This window comes from Pithys albifrons, chromosome 5 (genome assembly GCF_047495875.1).
Source record: "Pithys albifrons albifrons isolate INPA30051 chromosome 5, PitAlb_v1, whole genome shotgun sequence".
In the NCBI taxonomy this organism is placed as follows: domain Eukaryota; kingdom Metazoa; phylum Chordata; class Aves; order Passeriformes; family Thamnophilidae; genus Pithys; species Pithys albifrons.
In genome coordinates, this window is record NC_092462.1 from 52,199,327 (window position 1) to 52,218,247 (window position 18,921).

At 43.5% G+C, this 18,921-nt stretch overlaps 2 protein-coding genes across 2 annotated transcripts; one reads left to right on the forward strand and one right to left on the reverse strand.

Moving 5' to 3' along the window:
- Window positions 1-3,298: 3,298 nt before the first annotated feature.
- On the reverse strand, window positions 3,299-13,508 carry LIAS (lipoic acid synthetase). The gene is made up of 11 exons (XM_071556621.1): window positions 13,376-13,508; window positions 12,106-12,278; window positions 11,347-11,440; window positions 10,554-10,634; window positions 10,184-10,340; window positions 9,362-9,419; window positions 8,205-8,333; window positions 7,608-7,753; window positions 5,914-5,984; window positions 5,077-5,188; window positions 3,299-4,222 (listed from the first exon to the last, which is right to left on the reverse strand). Exons 1-11 carry the CDS (start codon window positions 13,454-13,456, stop codon window positions 4,170-4,172), a joined length of 1,155 nt encoding a protein of 384 aa, XP_071412722.1. The 5' UTR covers window positions 13,457-13,508; the 3' UTR covers window positions 3,299-4,169.
- Window positions 13,509-13,554: 46 nt separating this feature from the next.
- On the forward strand, window positions 13,555-18,517 carry RPL9 (ribosomal protein L9). The gene is made up of 8 exons (XM_071556624.1): window positions 13,555-13,614; window positions 13,844-13,890; window positions 13,965-14,080; window positions 14,912-15,007; window positions 15,272-15,404; window positions 16,771-16,851; window positions 17,321-17,436; window positions 18,409-18,517. Exons 2-7 carry the CDS (start codon window positions 13,845-13,847, stop codon window positions 17,425-17,427), a joined length of 579 nt encoding a protein of 192 aa, XP_071412725.1. The 5' UTR covers window positions 13,555-13,614; window position 13,844; the 3' UTR covers window positions 17,428-17,436; window positions 18,409-18,517.
- Window positions 18,518-18,921: the final 404 nt, after the last annotated feature.

The window sequence follows — 18,921 nt, forward strand, 5'->3', positions numbered from 1 at the left end:
GCTTTACCCTGATTCCTGCCCCATTTTTCCTGGAGACTTAGTCAAGGCCTGAATAGTGACTTCTGGCTTAGTCATAAACATGTTAGAACAGCCAAGTTCATTATAGTGGGATCACCCTAACTCCCCTCTCTTAGGAAAGGGGGAGCAGCAGATCCTTTCTGAAGAGCAACAAGGGGTAAAACTGGTACTGGCATTTCCCTTGCTTTTAGAGTCAACTTTCGTGGTGGCTCATGCCTTTAGTGGAACACTGAGATTGTGGGAACATGCCTTCAGCATACAGCAACACTAACCTTGCATAGATGCAAGAGAACCTTACAGGCCAAAGGGAGGAGCTTCAGGAGCTGGGGCACACTGTGAATCATAGGCCATTGCCTTCAGAATAAGTTGCCAGGAAAATAAGAATTGGAGGTGGCTTGTATTCCTGCTTTGAAGGCTTGAGTAGTGCATGTAAGAGATGGGGTTTAATGCTATTGAGTCTTTCTGTATGGGATGTTACAGCACGTAATAATTCTGGATGAGACTTGTGTAATGTGAGCAAGGGACTCCTGTGATCTGAATTGATTTTATGAGGTTCTTAATAAAATGCAATCCCACAGGAACACTCTATTTCACTGCAAAAATGTGAATAGAGCAGCTGAAGCAAATCCAGATTTAATACAAGTCTAGGAATAGTATGATGCAGAGTGCATAAATTAGATTGTGCCATAGACAAATTGTAAGTGACGGGCAAGATGTACCATTTTCCTTCCATGTGTGTGTGTTCAAGTCCTTGTGCAGGTAAAACTAGTCTGGTTCCAGGAATATTGCAAGTGAACAGAACATACATTTTTAACCAAGCCTAGTTAGTATAGGAGCAGTTAGAGTGAGGTTTTTTACTGGCCAAAAGTTTACGGTTCTCTTGAGATTCTTGCAGTGCTATAATGTTACTCAACAGTGAAAGTTGGAATTTAGTTGTCAAACAATGCAGGAAGTCATAATTATTTGATTTAAGAATGCTGGAGTCAGTTTTCATAACTTGCTTTTGCTTTGTCAAGCTAAACGTTTCTGTTGCAAGTTAAACATCTGCAGTAAGTTGCCACGTGTAGTAAAGAAGCATAACTACTTGACACTGAAGGCAGTTAAATGCCTCCCTGACATCTGATCCCGTCAGATCTCGGAAGCTAAGCAGGGTCAGCCCCGGATTAGTACTTGGATGGGAGACCTCCTGGGAAATGCTGGGTGCTGTAGGTTCTAGTCCTGAGGACTTCACTGTCACTGTCCAAGCTCACTCGGCCGTGGCAGATGAACCTCGGGACTTAAACAGTGGGGCCAGTTCTGCGCACGCTGAGCCTCACCTAAAATCCACTGCGCAGGCTGGAAGGGCACACCCACGTGGGGACAGCCCTTCCCAAATCTTCGTTCGCGAAGCTGAGCCACACACACACTTGACACCTTTTTAAATGAAGGGAATACCAATATTAAGTATTTATCAAGTAGAAAAAATAAAAAAAAAAATCAACAAAGCTGGAGTGTTCAGTTCAGCTGAGGACATGAAGTCAGTGGAAGATGAAGAACATTTAATTGTGCTTCACAGAGTGCAGACTGATGTAATGATGCTAAAAAGGACTGTTCTTTCTTTTAAAGTGTCTGTGTCAACTTGCTATCTTATTCCCAAAACTCAGTTTGATGTTTTCCTGATTGCAAGGATGATTAGTGTTTCTTAAAATATTTAATGACTGCTTTGTGAAACAAACTGACAGAACGATGTGATTGACATACAAAAAGAAAATGTCACTAACCATGAAACTTCACTGGAACAAAACTGAGTGTCATGAAACCTATGCTGAATTACAGTGAAGAGGTCTGTGGGAGTTGGGTGCTTTAAGAAATAGTTATGGAAAAACTGAATGGGCAGTAGGGAAGTAAGATGGCTGTAAAAGCAGGAATTTTAACTAGGAAATGAACTTTAGGATTTGTCCTCAAACATTGTTAAAAAACCCAAGCAAAGACCTCCTCCCATGTATGAAGTCAAAGTGTTGACTGCTTTCCTTAGAAACCACAACAAAACATGCAGTTAGAAAACAGATTGTGTAGCTTCTGAAACTTGGTACCAGTTGTGTAAGAGCATGAGATCATCTTCTGAACCACCCAGCAGCAAGTCAGAATTCTAACATGAAACAGTAGTATGAGACTGTGTTTCAAGAAGCACTCTTTCCCTCGCTGTGGAGTACTGTGCAATGTTCCCTTGTTGCCATTTGCTAATAGCTGTATGGCTAATTGTTTTTTCTGTGTTTCTGGTGTTGCTATGCTGAAAAACCAGTAACTGGGCAGAAGCTACAGTCATACTCTGTTAGATCTCCTCTGTGGGCAAGTCAAAACCATTATTTACAGTAGGACCTCTAATAAAGGGTGGCAGCCATTAAATGTGTGGGTATCTCAGACTTGATGTTGTACCTGTCCCTGTCTGCTGCAGTGGAGGGAGTATTGAATTTCCTTGCCATAGCTGATGACCTTTCCCTGCTCTGGTGTACTTCAAGCTGAAGCAGGGCAGTTTTGGGTCAAAGTACACCTGGTTGTCCCATGATTAGCAGTCAGGCTTTCTTCAAACTTAAATTTTTTAATTTATTGGTAATAAAAAATGAGGCAGCCTTGCCTGTGTCTCTGCCTTTACAAAGTGCACCCATTAAGACTTTTGTTTCTCTGTTGTTCCACTCTGTTTCTCATGACTCAAGTTTCTCTTTCCCTTACACTGTTGAATGGGTTGTCTTTATAATGCTTTAATAGCCCCTCTACTTCATTTTGTGAAGTTATTTGTGCATCACTGGCCTCAATGGTATAATCTTATTATTGTTATTCCTAAAAAGTTTCACCTATATATTACCTTGCCAGTTACCTCTCTTCCTTCTACCATCTTGCTCAGTTGGTGGGGGATGGAGGGTCATTCTCCAAACAAACTACAGTAGTTTAGAAAAGAGCCAGCCATAGAATTAGCTGCATGATGAGGGTTTGGGACAATTCTTGAAATGTTTCCCAGATAACTTCATGAAGATACAGGTGAAGGCAGTTCAAAAATGGTATCTAATGTCTACTACTGAGAATTATTAGGGAGAGACAATGATCAGTATTATTACTGTAAAAGGAAGCATTTAGAGCTGCCAGTATACCATAAGCCCTGTTTTTATTTCTCCTTGAGTTTAGTGTGGTAAGCTAATGGATTCCACATTTCATCCATGATGTGGTTCCCTTGTCTACATTCAGATTTACCAGCCAGACCAAGCCTCAAGGAGCAGGTAACCAGACCCACCAAAGACAGCCACTAGGTTTTTAACTTTCTTTAATGACAAGAACCATGGAATAGAAGCACAGTACAGAAGAGCAGCAGTTCTGCATACCCAATACTGAAAAAGCATCTGTGCAACTCAGGGGGGTTTGTTTCAGGCACGTACCCAAAACAGGGGTGGCTCTATTTATGCTTTTACAACAAATCTGATTTTCCAAATTATTTAAATTATAGTATCTACAAGTGGTTCCCACAAAGGACTTGTTTTCTTCAGCTTGGTATCTTGTATTTACCAAGGCTCCTACACTTTGAGACATGCAAGTGTTGGAAAAGCTTCAGCTATCAGAATGGTACAGCTCATTTTCTCAAGATGCAGGTAAGAAATACCACCTCCTAAAGCAGCAGTATCACCACACCTTCTCTGCTGGGGCTCAGATAGCCCTATCTGGTCCATTGTCATGTACACAATCTTTCTTTCAAACTCCTGTAGTTCCCAGAGCCCTGCAAGCTTGCGTTACCTGATGGTAAGATACACCAAAGTATCAGTACCTTTCAAATTTCTATCAGCATCTTCACAGGTATTAACTGCAGCAATGCTGATGGTAGTATCAGATCTATAAATCTGTCTGATCTTTTTTTCCCAGCTTACATTTATTTCTACCACCTCAGTTAATCACTCTTTTAAAATCTGTTCTATCATCTTCTGTCTTTTTGCTGAACACTACAAGTACTCTGTAGTTGTAGCCTTGCCAGGAGAAATAATGTGTTTTGTTGAGAGAAAAGTGTTCTGGAAAGACAGTTTGTTCATACATTCACCATCTGGTCTTCTGCATTTCGGGAACCGAGTATAATTATACACTGAAAAAAGGATCCTTAAAACAGGCTGCTTTAAATAGGTTCGCTCTCATTTTCAGATGGCTTTGGTCTTTCTTTTTTCTACTAAGTTCTTCAAAAAGAATTCACCTAATTAAAAGGAAAAAAGCACCAAAATGATTTGTAAGCATTTCAATAAAGTAAGGCAAAATAAGAGACATTCTTATTTAACACGAGTGTTCTACAGTAGAAATGTTCTTACCAGTATTTTATAGTAATTCAATTCTATACAAGAGCACTTTCAATACATACAGCAGGAATCTTCGAAAAACCCCAAACCATAACCCAACATCCCTTCTACTCCTGCAATCCTGATTTTCCTGATGTCCAGTTTTATGAAATAGCTCTGCTGCTTTGGGCTTTCCAACAGGCAAAAGTGAATTGATTTAATTAAAAAATAATTCCTATTTAATAAAGTATCAACAAGTTACAGGGACACGCGCTATAAATGTCATTTGAGCTGGCATTACAACAGACAGAGAAGCACATTGCCCCAAATGAGTCTCCTCTGCTTTCTCCTTAGGAAAAAGTAGGATGCTGTACCTACACAACAGTGCCATTAATACCAGCTGCTACTTAATATCCAGAGCTGTGTCAGAAAAAGCACTACCATAAGTATGTCTTAATTATGTCTAAGGCCCTGTAAATCTATTCTACCTAAAGCAACAAAACTGCATGACAAATAACCAAGGACCCCGTTAAACCCAGAGGCATCCAAACAGCAGAATGTAAAGGAAAACTTGTAAATTGGGTATCCTGCCTCTTGCACTAAGTACACTACAAAATATGTTTGGCAAAAAAAAATAGCTTAAGCTGCACAGCAATTGTACAAGTATGATGTGTCCTTGAGCTAAGGTGAGGTTTGTTGCACATTGCTTTGCCATATTCATTTTATATAATAAAATGGTACATGCTGAAGTATCTAATGCCTTTCAGTAATTTACCTGCTTTATAGGAGGAACGGACTAAGGGCCCACTAGCAGTGTAATGGAATCCAAGATCATTTCCTACTTTTTCCCAGTACTTAAACTTTTCGGGAGTTATGTACTCTTCAACCTGAGTGAAAAGAATTAATTTTGATCAGGTATTAATGCAAAGGAAATGGCTATAGGTAGCATACAGTGAAATGAAACACAGTCCATCACAAGTTCAACATTTTTCACTGCAAAACTTTCAGCAGTCAAGTCACAAACTGTATTTTCTCTCTGCTTTCTACCCATAAGAATGCATTTTATTTGCTTTTCTTATTTAGCTGAAAAGTTTAGAATTTTCTTCACTCTGTTTTTGAATAGTCCTTTGGAGCAAGCCTTTCCTTTTGTCCAAGGTAGTAAAATACCATGACAGTCCTACAGATCTCTTCACTAACAGGTTTTTTAGTGAAACACAGGAACAGAACAGAGGATGAATCACTGGAAAGACCACAGATGCAGCAAATGGTAATTACCCCAGCTGAAGTGGCACCATTAAGGGAGAGCCTATGAGACAGTGAAGGGGTGCTGGCTTGAGTATTTTTTTTGAGACATACACTGAAGCTCTTGTTCTCCAGAATCATGCCTCAGCTCCAGCTGTCTCCCTGGCTAACAGCAGAAACAGCACCGGAAAGTCTCCAGAGGATGGAAGGGAATAGATGGCTGAGGTCATTTTTAGTAAAGGGTCCATAACAGATGAACATTATGAGGCTAAACAAAGAAGGAAATTTTTCCTGACCTCTGCGATTAGGGTAAGGATGACTGTGCAAGGTACAGACCATAATTCTGCCTGTAAGTTAAAGGCACTTTTACCTTCAGGTGACGTTTTGTTGGTTGCATATACTGTCCTAGGGTCAAGCAATCTACACCTGCTTCCCGCAATACTGTAAAAACAAAATTCCTGGTTAGTGGCAGAAGGATCACAAGGGATTGTCAGCCTTTAGAAAATGCTCTCCTTCCAAGTCTGAAGAAGGGTGACTCCACAGCACCCTGCGGGGGCTACATCCTGCTTACAGCCTGCAGCGCAGTAACCACACCTCACTGAGCTCCACGCTGGGCAGGGCCTGAGTATCCAGTTTAAAGCTGGAGAGAACACCCTGGTGCTGCACTCACTGCAGTCGTGTCTCGCTGCAGAGGTGACATGCTCTTGTCTTTACCTTGCTGCTTTTCACCGTGTCTTTAGGTCAGAGCCTTCAGCTGATAAAAGATGGATGCATGCACATGCACTTGGTTTCAAGAGACTCAATACCGAAAAGATGCAGACAGTTCTGAAGTGCCACAAATCAGGGGAAATAGCCAGTTTTACACACTTAGGATTTGTGTTTTGTTACCTACAGAATCTCATGAACTTTGTATTTACAATTACAGGATATACTGGAATCAAAAACCAGCAAATGAGTTCAGGTAGTCTATTTACAGGGGAAAACCTGGGCACTTGATAGTCAGCTGGCCTCAAGAAATATGTTTACTGCAGCTGGAGGGGTGTTTTAAACAAAGGGATGGCTGAGGGCTGAGGAATCAGAGTTTGCATGAAAATCCCCATGTATTTTCTGGCTGTTTGGGCCGGTTGCCCCATGTCAAATAGGAAGAAAAGATGGGTTTTGACTACAGCATTGCACTCCCTGTTAACCTGGAATCTGTTTAGATTGATATGGTTCTGTAAAGAAACAGGTACAATACCAGCAAATTTACAGGCTCTTTAATTTGCACCCAGAGGATGGAAGGGGAACAAACTACAGTAACTGAATTAATGCGGTGGGTAAATGTTTGCTTCCATATACATCCATGAAAGTGGCCTGAAGGCAAACAGCACCAAATCTGAAATTTCATATTCTTGAGGCTAGGAAATGCTAGGCAGTAAGAATGGGAAAATCAGAAACTGTAATTTTTTAGTCCAGCTCCAACAAAACTAGACTACATAGCTGCATTCTAAATGTGTTTTGTACATTATAACATTAAGTCCCAGGTAGACATTCTTTCAGGATATGAGAGAAATGCCTCAGGATTTATGAACTACTTCTTCCAAGTATGTTGCATTCACTTACCATCGTGTCTATTTTTCTCCTAAAACTACATTTGCATGAAAACAGAAAATCATGCTACAGTTCCAGAGATAATTAACAATATCACATCTAGGTAAAATGAAATAATTGAAACAATCAGGTCTGCTATTTCTAAAAAGCAAAGCACAATAAGGCAATAATGTTGCAAGCTCATTATTGAAGTATTTCAAGATAATATAGTTACATAAAAATAGTTCTAATTTCCATTGTGATCAACACAAGCTGGATTTACCTTTCAAATTTAATCTTACAGCCATATGAAAGCAAAATATTTCAGAAATTCAGTCTTTTTTAACCAAACTTTTCTTTTTCAATGGAACTTACACAACATGTCCTGCACTAGCAAATCGATTTGCATGTAGAGGCAAAGACACTTACAACTGTTTTCCAACACAATAAAACCCATACCTGTGAATTCTGGCATCTATTTCAATGCCAACTTACATTTCATTGTGGAATACACCTGTTCGTCTGTCTCGCCCAGCCCCAGCATAATGGAGGTTTTAGATATGATGCCAGGCTGCACCTCCTTGGCGTGCTGCAGCACACGGAGCGACTGCTCGAAGTTGGCTCGGGGATCACGGACCTTCCTTTCCACAGAGCCAGCACAAAGGGGGGAAAAAGCAGGAAAGGGTGAACGGAAGTTAGAGACCCTGGGAAAGGCACGTTCTACAAAGGGGCAGCGTAGAAGAGTCGACACTGGCTGAAAGCCCCCGAAGGATCAGGAGAAACGGGCTGTGCCCAGTTCAGGTGCCACGGCTGGGATGGATGAAGGGATGACGGGCTGTGCCCAGTTCAGGTGCCACGGCCGGGATGGGATGAAGGGATGACGGGCTGACGGGCTGTGCCGGGCCGGGCCGCAGCGCGGGCTCCCCCTGCGGGCGGGCGGCGCGCTCCGCATCCCGGGAGCGGGCCCGCTCCGCATCCCGGCCCCGCCCGCTCCCGCCCCTTCGACAGCCACCAGGCGCTCCAGTGCAGCTCAGCAGAGCCCTCTTACAACCCCCTGCCTGTCTGTATTTCATACACAGGGCTAGTGCTTACCTCTGCAGTTCTGGGACCGTCTCCACGTTGTGCGCATACACATCGAGCCCCGACAACGCTACTTTCTCCACAGCTTTAAGGTCCCCTCTGAAATCGGGAGTTAGGCATTCCACCAGGATTTTTGAATTCCTGAAAAGGCAGGACAAAAGGAACACATCTGTGGGATAAAAAACTCAAGATAGCAAAAAACCAAACATAAGTAAATACATGATGCTCTGATAGCGAAGCAAAGTTAATTCTGGATATGAATCTAAAAGAACAGATTTCTGCAAATACTTATATAACAATTCAAACAGGAATTGTTTTGAATTCCTGATTTCACTGATGTGAGTTGAAATACAAAAAAGCCAAATAGAACATGTAAGAGTGATTCCAAGACCCTCTAAAACAATGCACTGTTTATGTAAGATTTTTCATGTGTCTTTGTTGCAGGTTAACTTAACCTGAGTTTAAGATCCAAAATACAGAGGAGCTTATAATCCTGCCTACTGGTATATGAAGACTCTCAGTTATTGTGCTGGAATCTAATCTTGGTGTCCGGGAGCCTGATTTCAGCTCAGAAAGACTGGTGGGGAAAACCGAAGGAACCTTTTGAGTCCCAAGATACACTGGATAAATACTAAAATGAGATTACACACATGAATTCTGCAGGTAGACAAGTATGCTGTCAAATGGTGTACAGGGCACTGATGCAGGGTGAGGGTAGCACAGCAGGGAAAACAGGAAGGTACATTCACAGATTTGGAAATGGCCATTGTGAAAAATGCAAAGCAATCTGATCACTGTGGAACAAGAAACCAGAATCCTTCGGACACAGTGTTACCTAAATTCACTGTGTTTGAGCCCCAAGCTTCAGGAATGACCTCAAAAGAATGTACTCATTTCCTGGTAAACCAGCTGCCTGTTCAAAATAAAAATCTGGTGCTCAGCTTTACATAAGCCTGCGATGAACTGGAAATGCATCCAAATTCAAAATAGTTTGGGGCCATTCTTTGAGAAAGACGAAGAACAAGAAAAACAAAAGAGGCACAGATAGGCTAAAGGCAGACTTTTGTATTTGTGTGGCCCTTGGCATACTCCAGCTACAGGAACTTTGACCTACATGTAGTACCACATTCTAAAGATAAAACAATAATAGCAATACATTAATGACACACCTTTCCTTCAGATGCGAGACTGTCTTTGCAAAGTGCTCTGCTCCACCGTCCGGCATATCTAGAAGCATTTCAATCATTCAGTTAACCTTTCTGTTCAAGAAACGGATTTACTTATTAGCAAAGACACAAACCCCAAAACAGATTCAAATTCAAATGTGAAATAATAAAGCAGTCAAACCCTACTCTTATCTTAGTGCTTATGCCAAGGGTCTACAGAAGATATCCTACCAAGCCTTGCTCTGCACAAAGTCTAACCGTGACAGTGATTCAGCTTTACCTCTCTCTAGGTCTGCTGCCAGCCTGAGTAATTTAAGCGCCATGTCCAGTCTTTCCTTAAACACCTCCAGGGACAGTCATTCTACCACCTCCCTGGGCAGTCCACTCCAGTGCTGATTACCTTTCTGTGAAGAAATTCATCCTAATGTTTAACCTAAACCTCCCCCTTTTGTTAAGTATAATATATTGTAGGTTTAGGGTTTGGAAGTTCTGTAGTGGTATTGTATATGAATGTTTGTGGGTTGGGTTATTTTTTGCTACCAGAGTAATAGAACACAGGGTATATGTATGTATTTCAGAAAAAATATAAATATTTAGTGTTCTAATATTCCTGGTAGTTACTAACAGTGTAACTTCTGTTGTATTTTACCAGACATGGAGAAATACCAAGAACATGTAGGAACTTTCCAATGTTTCAGCACTGTGGACTCCTTTAAAACAGCCCTCCTTGACAGCTGTGCTGATAAACGCCCATGAGGGCCTGTGTTTACCCCACATAACACATCTGAGAGCTCAGACTGAGGGCGAGGAGAGCCAAGAACGCACCATCTCTGTCCACAGACGTCAACACAACATAATCCAAGCCCCACTCAGTGATAGCCTTGGCGGTGTTAAAAGGCTCCTGGGGATCCAGGGGAGGTGGATTTTTTGCTGTCTTCACTGAACAAAATCTGCAGCCTCTAGTGCACGTGTCACCCATCAGCTGGAACAAGAAACACATTCATTTACATGGTGCACACCACTATGCTCAGCTGGGAAACAGCTGCATAAGCTGCATCACAGAAATCCCAACAATAAGTAAAAAAACCTGGGACACTCTATTATAATAAAACCACTCCACTACAGTAGAGATCCAAGAATGCACTACAAATAGCTCAGCCCTTGACAGAACACTTCAGAAATGGTTGTGACTTACCATAATAGTAGCTGTGGCTGTGGCATATTCACCCCCTCCCCAGCACTCTCCAATGTTGGGACAACGCGCCTCTTCACACACCTGAAGGTGAAAGGGGATACTGAACCTGGATTTGCCCACATAACTACTGAAAATAATTATTTCATTACTGAACAATTTCAATAGTAGCCTATGAACAAAATATAATTCATTCAGCGATAAATGAGGTTAACAGTTCCATGCTGCTCTAAAACAAGTCAGTAGAACAGAGAATTGCTTCCTGACACCCACCCTTTTTTCTGCTTCACGACTGCAAAAACTCCTCAACCACCTGCCTTATTCATTAGCACAGACTGTCATTAACAATTTAAATTTAAAAATTGTTAGAATGTTCACAAGATCTATGATTTATCAAAGGATAATCTTAGTCTAAAAAAGAGGAAGAAAGTTCTCTGTACATTACCACCACTTTTTCCCTTCTGGAAGGTACAATTAATGAAATATATACATTTTCTGTTTCTTTTCATGCAAAACATGTATGTAACTCTGAAATTGTGTGTGTTCAGTGGCAAAGAGCATCTGCTGATCTCTGGTGATGCAAGCAGTAAACCTTGGCAGGAAAACCATTAAATACACTGGTGGATTTGTCTGCATTCTTTAGAGTTAAAATTCAGTTCTGGCAAAAAGGATGAGCACTGGGCTTGGTTTCAAAACTGAAGATCATGCAAGACATGATTTCTACTTGTCCTTGACAGGAAAAAAAAGCAAAAAATGCCTTATTTCTACAAGATAACTTTGTTGGTGTCAGATTTACCGTATGAAGATTCAAACTTCTCAAGGTATTTTTTAGTTTGTTGTAGTTTCTTCCCATGGGAATCTTTGTTTTCAGCCATGGAGGAAGATGCAGCCTGGAGAACACCAAGCAAACATAAAGATTAATAAACTGCTTACACAGCAAGGTTTGTTAATTTTATAGATTCATTTTAATTTGGTACAGATCCCAACAAGGAAAGGTTCTTTGAAAACTGATGCAACTCAGCAACTAATAACATAATTCACAGTCAGACCAGACTTCTCTTTCCTGTGTTTGTCATCATGCTGACACTCAAGTACAGGAGATTGCTGTCACTGAAAGGTTTAGAAACCCTTCACTGTTCACTGGGATTTAAGTACCACACTGCAGACTGCAACGACAATTAATGGCAGCAGATGTTACACAGCTATTGTAAAGTCTGATCAAATTTGTAACTGAAAACATGGAGGTTAAAGCATTTTTTGTTTACTCTATCAATAATATTTTTTCAACAGCAAAGTTGGGTACATTCACCTACTGGTGTGTATTTGTAACTCAATACAGGCCATGGCACTGGCACTCAAGTGAGAAAATGCCACCATGTCTCCATGTTGTTACACATTTGAGGTTAATAATGGTTTGGTTTTGTCTTGAAAAATCATTAAATTTGCAAGCCAGTAAGGCAGAATTTAATAAAAATACATAGTGTACATTTTGTAGTTATTACTAATCATGCAAGATAGTGCAGTGAAGCAACTACAGTTGTTTAAAATGAGCTACCTTTCTCCTTTCTCACGCTTCAAATTGCCTTTATACTCAGCCCACATGCTCTTGTCTGACAGATCTCCAGAGACAAAGTCCTGCAAGTCGGGCCCATTTTGCAGAAACTCTTTCTTGTCCCCTGGCACAGAACCTGATGTCCCATACTGGTTACACACGTGGCTCCCAGACACCTATAAAGAAAACAAAACTGCTGTTTACTCACAGCAAATGTACTGGCACCACACACTGCACAATGACTTGCCCTTTTGCTGCTTAACCTACACTTTGGGTAACCATTTTCACAGTGGCCTTTAAGTTAAACTCTGTATTTTAAGCCACATGAAACAGACTTATCTATAACTATACCATGCTAAGCTACTCAGTGTAACATAAATTGCCCTGACCTTGGTGCTGGTGAGGCCACAGCTCGAACCCTGTGTCCAGCTCTGGGCCTCTCACTGCAGGAGAGACACTGAGGTGCCGAACTGAGTTCAGAGAACAGCAAAGCACAAGTGTTACCAGGAGCGGCTGGGCTTCTTTAACCTGGAGGAAGGGAGGCTCAGGGGAGATCTGACTGTTCTGTACAACTGCCCAAAAAGGGGCTGCAGTCAGGTGGGATCGGCCTCTTCCTCCAGGTAACAAGTGACAGGACAACAGGCAATGGCCTCAAGCTGTGCCAGGGGAGGTTCAGGTTGGATACCTGGGGGAAATTTCTTCACAGAAAGGGCGATAAGACATTGGACTGGGCTGCCCCGGGTAGGTGGCTTTCAAGGGAAGCCTGGGCATGGCGCTCTCCAGCTGACACGGTCACAGGTTGGACTTGGTCTCGGAAGTGTTTCCCAGCCTCACCTATTCCGGGGCACATCGCTGTGTGCTCCCCCGACAGGCCCTGGGGCCGCGAAGGCAGCGGTGCCGGGGCCGGCACCGTGTCCCGGGGGCGCTGGGACAGCTGTCCGGGCTGTGTCCGCAGCCGCCTCCGCAGCGGGTCCGCGGGCAGCGGCGACAGCACCGGCACCGGCAACAGCACCGGCATCGGCAGCGGCGACAGCACCAGCACCGGCGACAGCACCAGCACCGGCATCGGCGACAGCACCGGCACCGGCATCGGCGACAGCACCGGCACCGGCATCGGCGACAGCAGCGGCACCGGCACCGGCAGCGGCAGCGGCCCCGCGGCGCGGCCACCCCCTCCCCGCGCCGTCCCCTCCCGCCGTCCCGGCCGCCCGCTCTCCCTCCCTCCCTCCCCCCCCCTCCCTCCCCCCCTCCCGCCGGGGCTCCCCGGACTCACCCGGAGCAGCCCCCGGGCGGCGCTGGCCCCAGGGCGGCCCCGCGGCAGCGGCAGCAGCGGCAGCAGCAGCAGCAGCGCCATGGCGGGCCCAGCACAAGCGATGCGCTCGGCACTCACCCCCTCGGCTGCGCCTGCCCCCGGCACGGCTCGGCCCCGACGGGATGACGTCACGCGCCGGGAGCGGCTACAAAAGCGTGATGACGTCACGCGCGGCCTCTTTCCGCGCCGCGCACTGCCAGGTGAGGCCGCGCTGGGATCATCCCGGACCATCCGGCGCCATCCGCGGCCATCCCGGACCATCCGCGCGTGGGCAGCCCCCTCGGCGCCCCGCCGGGCCCCGCCGGTGCGGCCTGTCCCGCCCCGCACCCCGCGGGAGGAGCCGCGCTGAGGGCGCCGCGTCGGTCCGGGCGGGGTCCCCGCGGGAAAAGGGCCGCGGGAGCCTCCAGCCCCTGTCGTTCTCTTCCGCAGGATGAAGACCATCCTCAGCAACCAGACCGTGGACATTCCCGAGCAAGGTCAGTGCCCGCCGCGGTCGGGGCCCGGCGCTGCCACCCCCGCGGCCCGTAACGCGTGTCCTTTTGGTTCGCAGTGGGAGTGTCGCTGAAGGGCCGGACGGTCATTGTGAAGGGCCCCCGAGGAACCCTGCGGAGGGACTTTAACCACATCAACGTGGAGCTGTCCCTCCTGGGAAAGAAGCACAAGAAGGTGAGTGCTGCTCGGGCTGCTTTCGCTGCCCGGAAACGCAGCGGAGCTTTACAGCTGGCTTGGAAACTTCATGGTGGTGCAGGAGAGTGACAGCAAATGTTCAGCTGCAGCTATGTTTGTTTGGTTGGCTTTGCCTATTTCGGTGTTTCCTGAAAGAGGTTGTTTTGAGGGAGCCACGGGACCTTCTCGGGCACAGTGGGACCCTTGCAGTTCTGTCATGTTGGTATGAATGTGTTGATTGCATTCCTGTGTAGTTACAGTGAGGTGCAGGGAAAGGATTGATGGATGTGTGCTGTTAGACTGGCACGTTTTAACTGGGCAAAACTAAATCAGTTTGTTTGATTTCCAGAAACAGCGAGAACATAAGAACAGATGTTCTCTAAATAAATACATAATATTTTTATACGATCTTTCAAAATATGAAAAAAATGGCAAGAGTGGCTGATTGCAGCTTCTTGTTCACAAAGAGGAAGTTAAAACGCTGGACCCACACACAGTGTTTCATTTAAGTTGATTATGCATAGGAGACTAACTGTGGAACAACATGTTGATACTACATCCTTTAGCTTAAAATTTTAGATTTATCTACCCAGCTCGTTTTAAGATTTTTTAGTGGCAAGATGTGAAGAAAATAAGTATTTCTCACATACCTGAGGTTGCGACTTTAAAGACAGGAGTCAGGTAAGCCTTTGATAGTCTGTCAGAAACAGAATAGTTCTGTGCTTTTCAGTAGTTTATCTGAACGTTTTGCTCCTAGATTGTCAGAGAAATATTTCATTTGTTAGTTTTGAAGTACAGCTGAAAGCTTTGTCGATGTGCTTTTTAACCCAGCTGCGAGTTGACAAGTGGTGGGGTAACAGAAAGGAGCTGGCAACAGTCCGCACCATCTGCAGCCATGTACAGAACATGATCAAGGGGGTCACTCTGGTAAGTTCTGTTTGGAAACAGGGTCACTGCTGACGTTTTTGTTACTTTTGGGGGAGTGTTTCTAAGCATCCAAGATGTAGCTTCTCTTACTTTTTTCTCGCCCTTGCTGTCAAAGCACAAGTGTCTCTTGGGCTCAGTGTCCTGCCCTTTTTAAAAAGCTGGTTTTGATGCATCTTGGGTTTCGATGTCTCCAGTCAACTTATGCCCATGTTCTGCTGTTGGGGTGTGTTCTGCTCTGACTGTCTGGTTATGTCTGTACCACAGGGCTTTCGTTACAAGATGAGGTCGGTGTACGCTCACTTCCCAATCAATGTGGTCATACAGGATAACGGCTCACTTGTGGAGATCCGAAACTTCCTCGGAGAGAAGTACATCCGCAGGGTGCGGATGAGGCCAGGTGGGCACTTCTGGAGACTGCCGGGCCATTGCTGACTGGGCTTTCCAAGCTGTTTTCTTTGGGCACTGCCATTGAGAATGGGAGATGCTGAATAATTGTTGGAGTGGCATTTGCTTGTCTGAATTTATGTAATCTTCTTAGGATACCTTTGCCACTGTTTGGATTTATTATTAATATTTTTAGTAGTTTAAAGTTAGTTACTGTAATGCAAGGGGTCCAGGATGTACTTTCATCATTGTGAGATCTTGACAGTGTTTGTAGTTGGTAAACAGCAGGTGCTTCATTTTAGATTTGTGTGTCTGTTTTAAACACTGTACGTGAACTAGTTTCGTACCACATTATATTTCTGGTCTTTGAGGTGATGTAGTTGAATTTCCTGATGATATAGGAGCATGCATGATAAACTTTGAAATGACCATCTTACCTGCTGGTTTTACATCTTGCACACGTGGAGTTTCAGCAAAATGTCTAACAGAAGAGTAGGCACTTGGAGCTTGTTAAACTTCCGAAGGCAGGAGACAAAACATGTTGCAAACAGGCTTTACTGTAGGAAAGACTTTCCATATCCTTTTTTTTTATATAATTTCACTTCTGTTGAGGGTATGGATAAGGATATTTAATGTGATTGATGATGTTTTGGGGTGGCTTTAGAGAAATGCATTGGACTTGTCTAAACCCTGGTAGATACACAGCAGAATTACAAGGGCTTTGACTTTGATGTACTATGAGATATTAAGGTGGATTTAATTACTGTATTTGATTTTTTTCTTAAGTCAGGATTTATGGTAAAGATAGCAAAGGGCTGGCTTAACAGTTGACATCTAGTTATTAAGTAGATCAAACTGTAGAAACTTGTTATTGTCCTTGCAAATGCAAGTCTCCTGTCAGACTCTCGGATGCCACAATGTTTGCCCCTTGTGAGTATTTGCAGCATTGCTAATACATAAACACAGTGCTCCACATGACAGGGGCAGGTGGTTTTTAATGACTTTGGTTGGGGTGACTCCCGTTGTGAGTTGGTGAGCACAGGCCTGTGGGAAATGGCACCACCTGCCTGACAGAGCCATGCTGGCAAAATCGCTGCTTGGACACACTGTTGGTGCAGTGTAATAACGGGTGAGCAGCAATGCCACTTAGTTGCTTTCAATCCAGAGCATGACTTGCACTTATCTTTAAATTTTGAAACTATGTGAGGGAGGACAACCCTGGAATGGATTTGAGGGGTTCTCTTTAACAAAGTCATAGAGGTAATTATTGTCTTGAATACTACTTTCTTGTTCTGTAAACTGGGACAGGACATTAATATTGTTTCTTTAGTACACTTAACATCTTCAGCAGTGTAGATGATGTGTTTTCTTTTCCACAGGTGTTACCTGTGCAGTATCTCAAGCCCAGAAAGATGAGCTAATCCTTGAAGGAAATGACATTGAGTTGGTCTCCAATTCAGGTTTGTGAAAGTAGATGTGTGGGAAGATTATATGGACACTTTATCTGAAGATGTCAGCTTAGCAAACTCTTTCTTCTCAAACCCTGAGGTAAACAACAGCCCAGGATTTTTTTTTGCTCTAGTCACCATACCTGCTTTTCATAATTCCTTACACTGTTCCTAAACTTCAAGATGTTTTTACAAGTCCAGGGAACCTTTTTCTGTAAGTCAGTATTCATGGCCTTTTTAGCACCAAATTTTCAGCTTTTCAGTTGTACAGGTGAGCAGTAATGAATTGTCACTGCCCCAGGTTGCCAAGACCAACTTAGTGAAATGCATTCTGGTTTTAGTAGACCTGACAGGATTTCAAGTTGGTAATTCCTTTCTCTAGATGACAGTTCCATTTGTTAGTTGAAATACTGGAGCGTAAACAAAGGCTATGAGTTGGCTCAGACCTCTCTTTGTTCTGATGGTCTTGCTTTGTCTGCAGCTGCCTTGATCCAGCAAGCCACCACAGTCAAGAACAAAGATATCAGGAAATTCTTGGATGGTATCTACGTCTCTGAGAAGGGAACAGTACAGCAGGCAGATGAGTAAATCTCATAGGTTGGTATCATCTTAATGCACTTTGTACATCTGTGTAGAGACTGGGACTTCACAAGGTTTGTCTGCTTCAACATGGCCATGGTTAAGCAGGTTCCCAACAGGGATGAAGTTGTTTTTGTAGAAGGCATCATAAGGCTTATCATAAAACTTCAATTTTGCTGGGTCTTTTGAGAGCCATTCTTCATATCTCATCAACTTGGCATTGTGCTCCTGAATGGAGAAATACCTGACTGCAGTGCTGTACTCTGCACTGTGAGTGCTGGCTGAGGGTTTAAAACCAGCTGACCTATCTTGACAGACCAGGTTACAGCTGTTCACAGAGCAGACTTCAGACTACTGTTCCTCCTGGTTCGACACTGTCCTCACTAAAAAAGTGGTCAGCACACAATTTGTATGTAAAGGTTCTTCTGTGCTGTTTGTGTGTAAGTGCTGGTAAACAGGTTGGTTTAACAAGGACAGCTGTTTACACTGTGTATGGGCATTTGTTAGTGAAGTTGAGTACAAGGATTTGGGGATAATTCAGGAATTTTAATTGCTAAGGAAATTCAATGTTTTTCAGCTATATATGGTTCCATACATGGTGCAAAACACTTGTGCAGGATGAGACAGGCTGACATGCTAGTAAGTTCCATGTTGTGTGCCTTCTGAACCTAAGCTTGAGGCAGGATGCAGATGAACTGAGTTTCAGAAACCAGCCAGGTACCAAACACTTGCAAGCCACTGAAACTGTATTTTTAGCGCTGTTGCAACTTACTTGAGAGATGGAACAATTTATTACCTGCTTGCTAAACAGTCATGAGCTGTTGTGTTTGAAGGCATCTTTAATCTCATCTGAATAAAATCAAGCAAATTCTTTGAGTGATTAATGTCTTCCATTAAAACTGTCGGATAAATTAGCATCAAGTGGCTGTAAACTGTTTCATATTTGCACTGCTAAAATCTTTCTAAAAGTTGTTAATGTTTTATTTGCAGTTGTCTGGATCCTGACACAAACCACCATGAAATATTAGATCAACAATGCCAGCTCAATCTGGTACAAGAACACCATGAGAGCTTTAATAAAATAAAATATACTTAATAATTTGGCCTTTTTTTCCTTTTTTTTAACAACTAAATGGTGATTGCATGAACACGTTCAAGATCTTTGGCTCATGAAAAAGCAGATGTCACAGAAGGCTCACGCTGGCATGGTGTACACATTGTCCTGCCAGTCTCCGAGAACGTTCAGTCTGAATGAAGTCTAAAGATTTGAAAACATTGGTAGTGTGGACCCAGTGTGCAAACTCGTGGAGTGGTATTTTTGAATCACAGCATTAAGAAATAGCAAAAGCATCGATCTCACAGAGAGAACAGTGTTCTTTCACATCATTTCAGAAACCTGTTACTTCAGACTTGTGATGACAGAATCTGAAGTAGATTAAAATGAAAAGTGAAAGCAGCAGAACTAGATTTTTAAGACCATTTGAACTAAATACCTACATAGAA

Coding starts and splice junctions, on each gene's coding strand:
- LIAS (XM_071556621.1), bottom strand. CDS start 13,456: ATGGCGCTGCTGCTGCTGCTGCCGCTGCTGCCGCTGCCGCGGGGCCGC. Junction 10,341..10,553: donor CAGCCACAGCTACTATTATG/GTAAGTCACAAC, acceptor TTCTTGTTCCAG/CTGATGGGTGACACGTGCAC. Junction 5,985..7,607: donor GGTGTATTCCACAATGAAAT/GTAAGTTGGCAT, acceptor TTGTTTTTACAG/TATTGCGGGAAGCAGGTGTA.
- RPL9 (XM_071556624.1), top strand. CDS start 13,845: ATGAAGACCATCCTCAGCAACCAGACCGTGGACATTCCCGAGCAAG. Junction 15,008..15,271: donor TGATCAAGGGGGTCACTCTG/GTAAGTTCTGTT, acceptor TCTGTACCACAG/GGCTTTCGTTACAAGATGAG. Junction 16,852..17,320: donor TGAGTTGGTCTCCAATTCAG/GTTTGTGAAAGT, acceptor CTTTGTCTGCAG/CTGCCTTGATCCAGCAAGCC.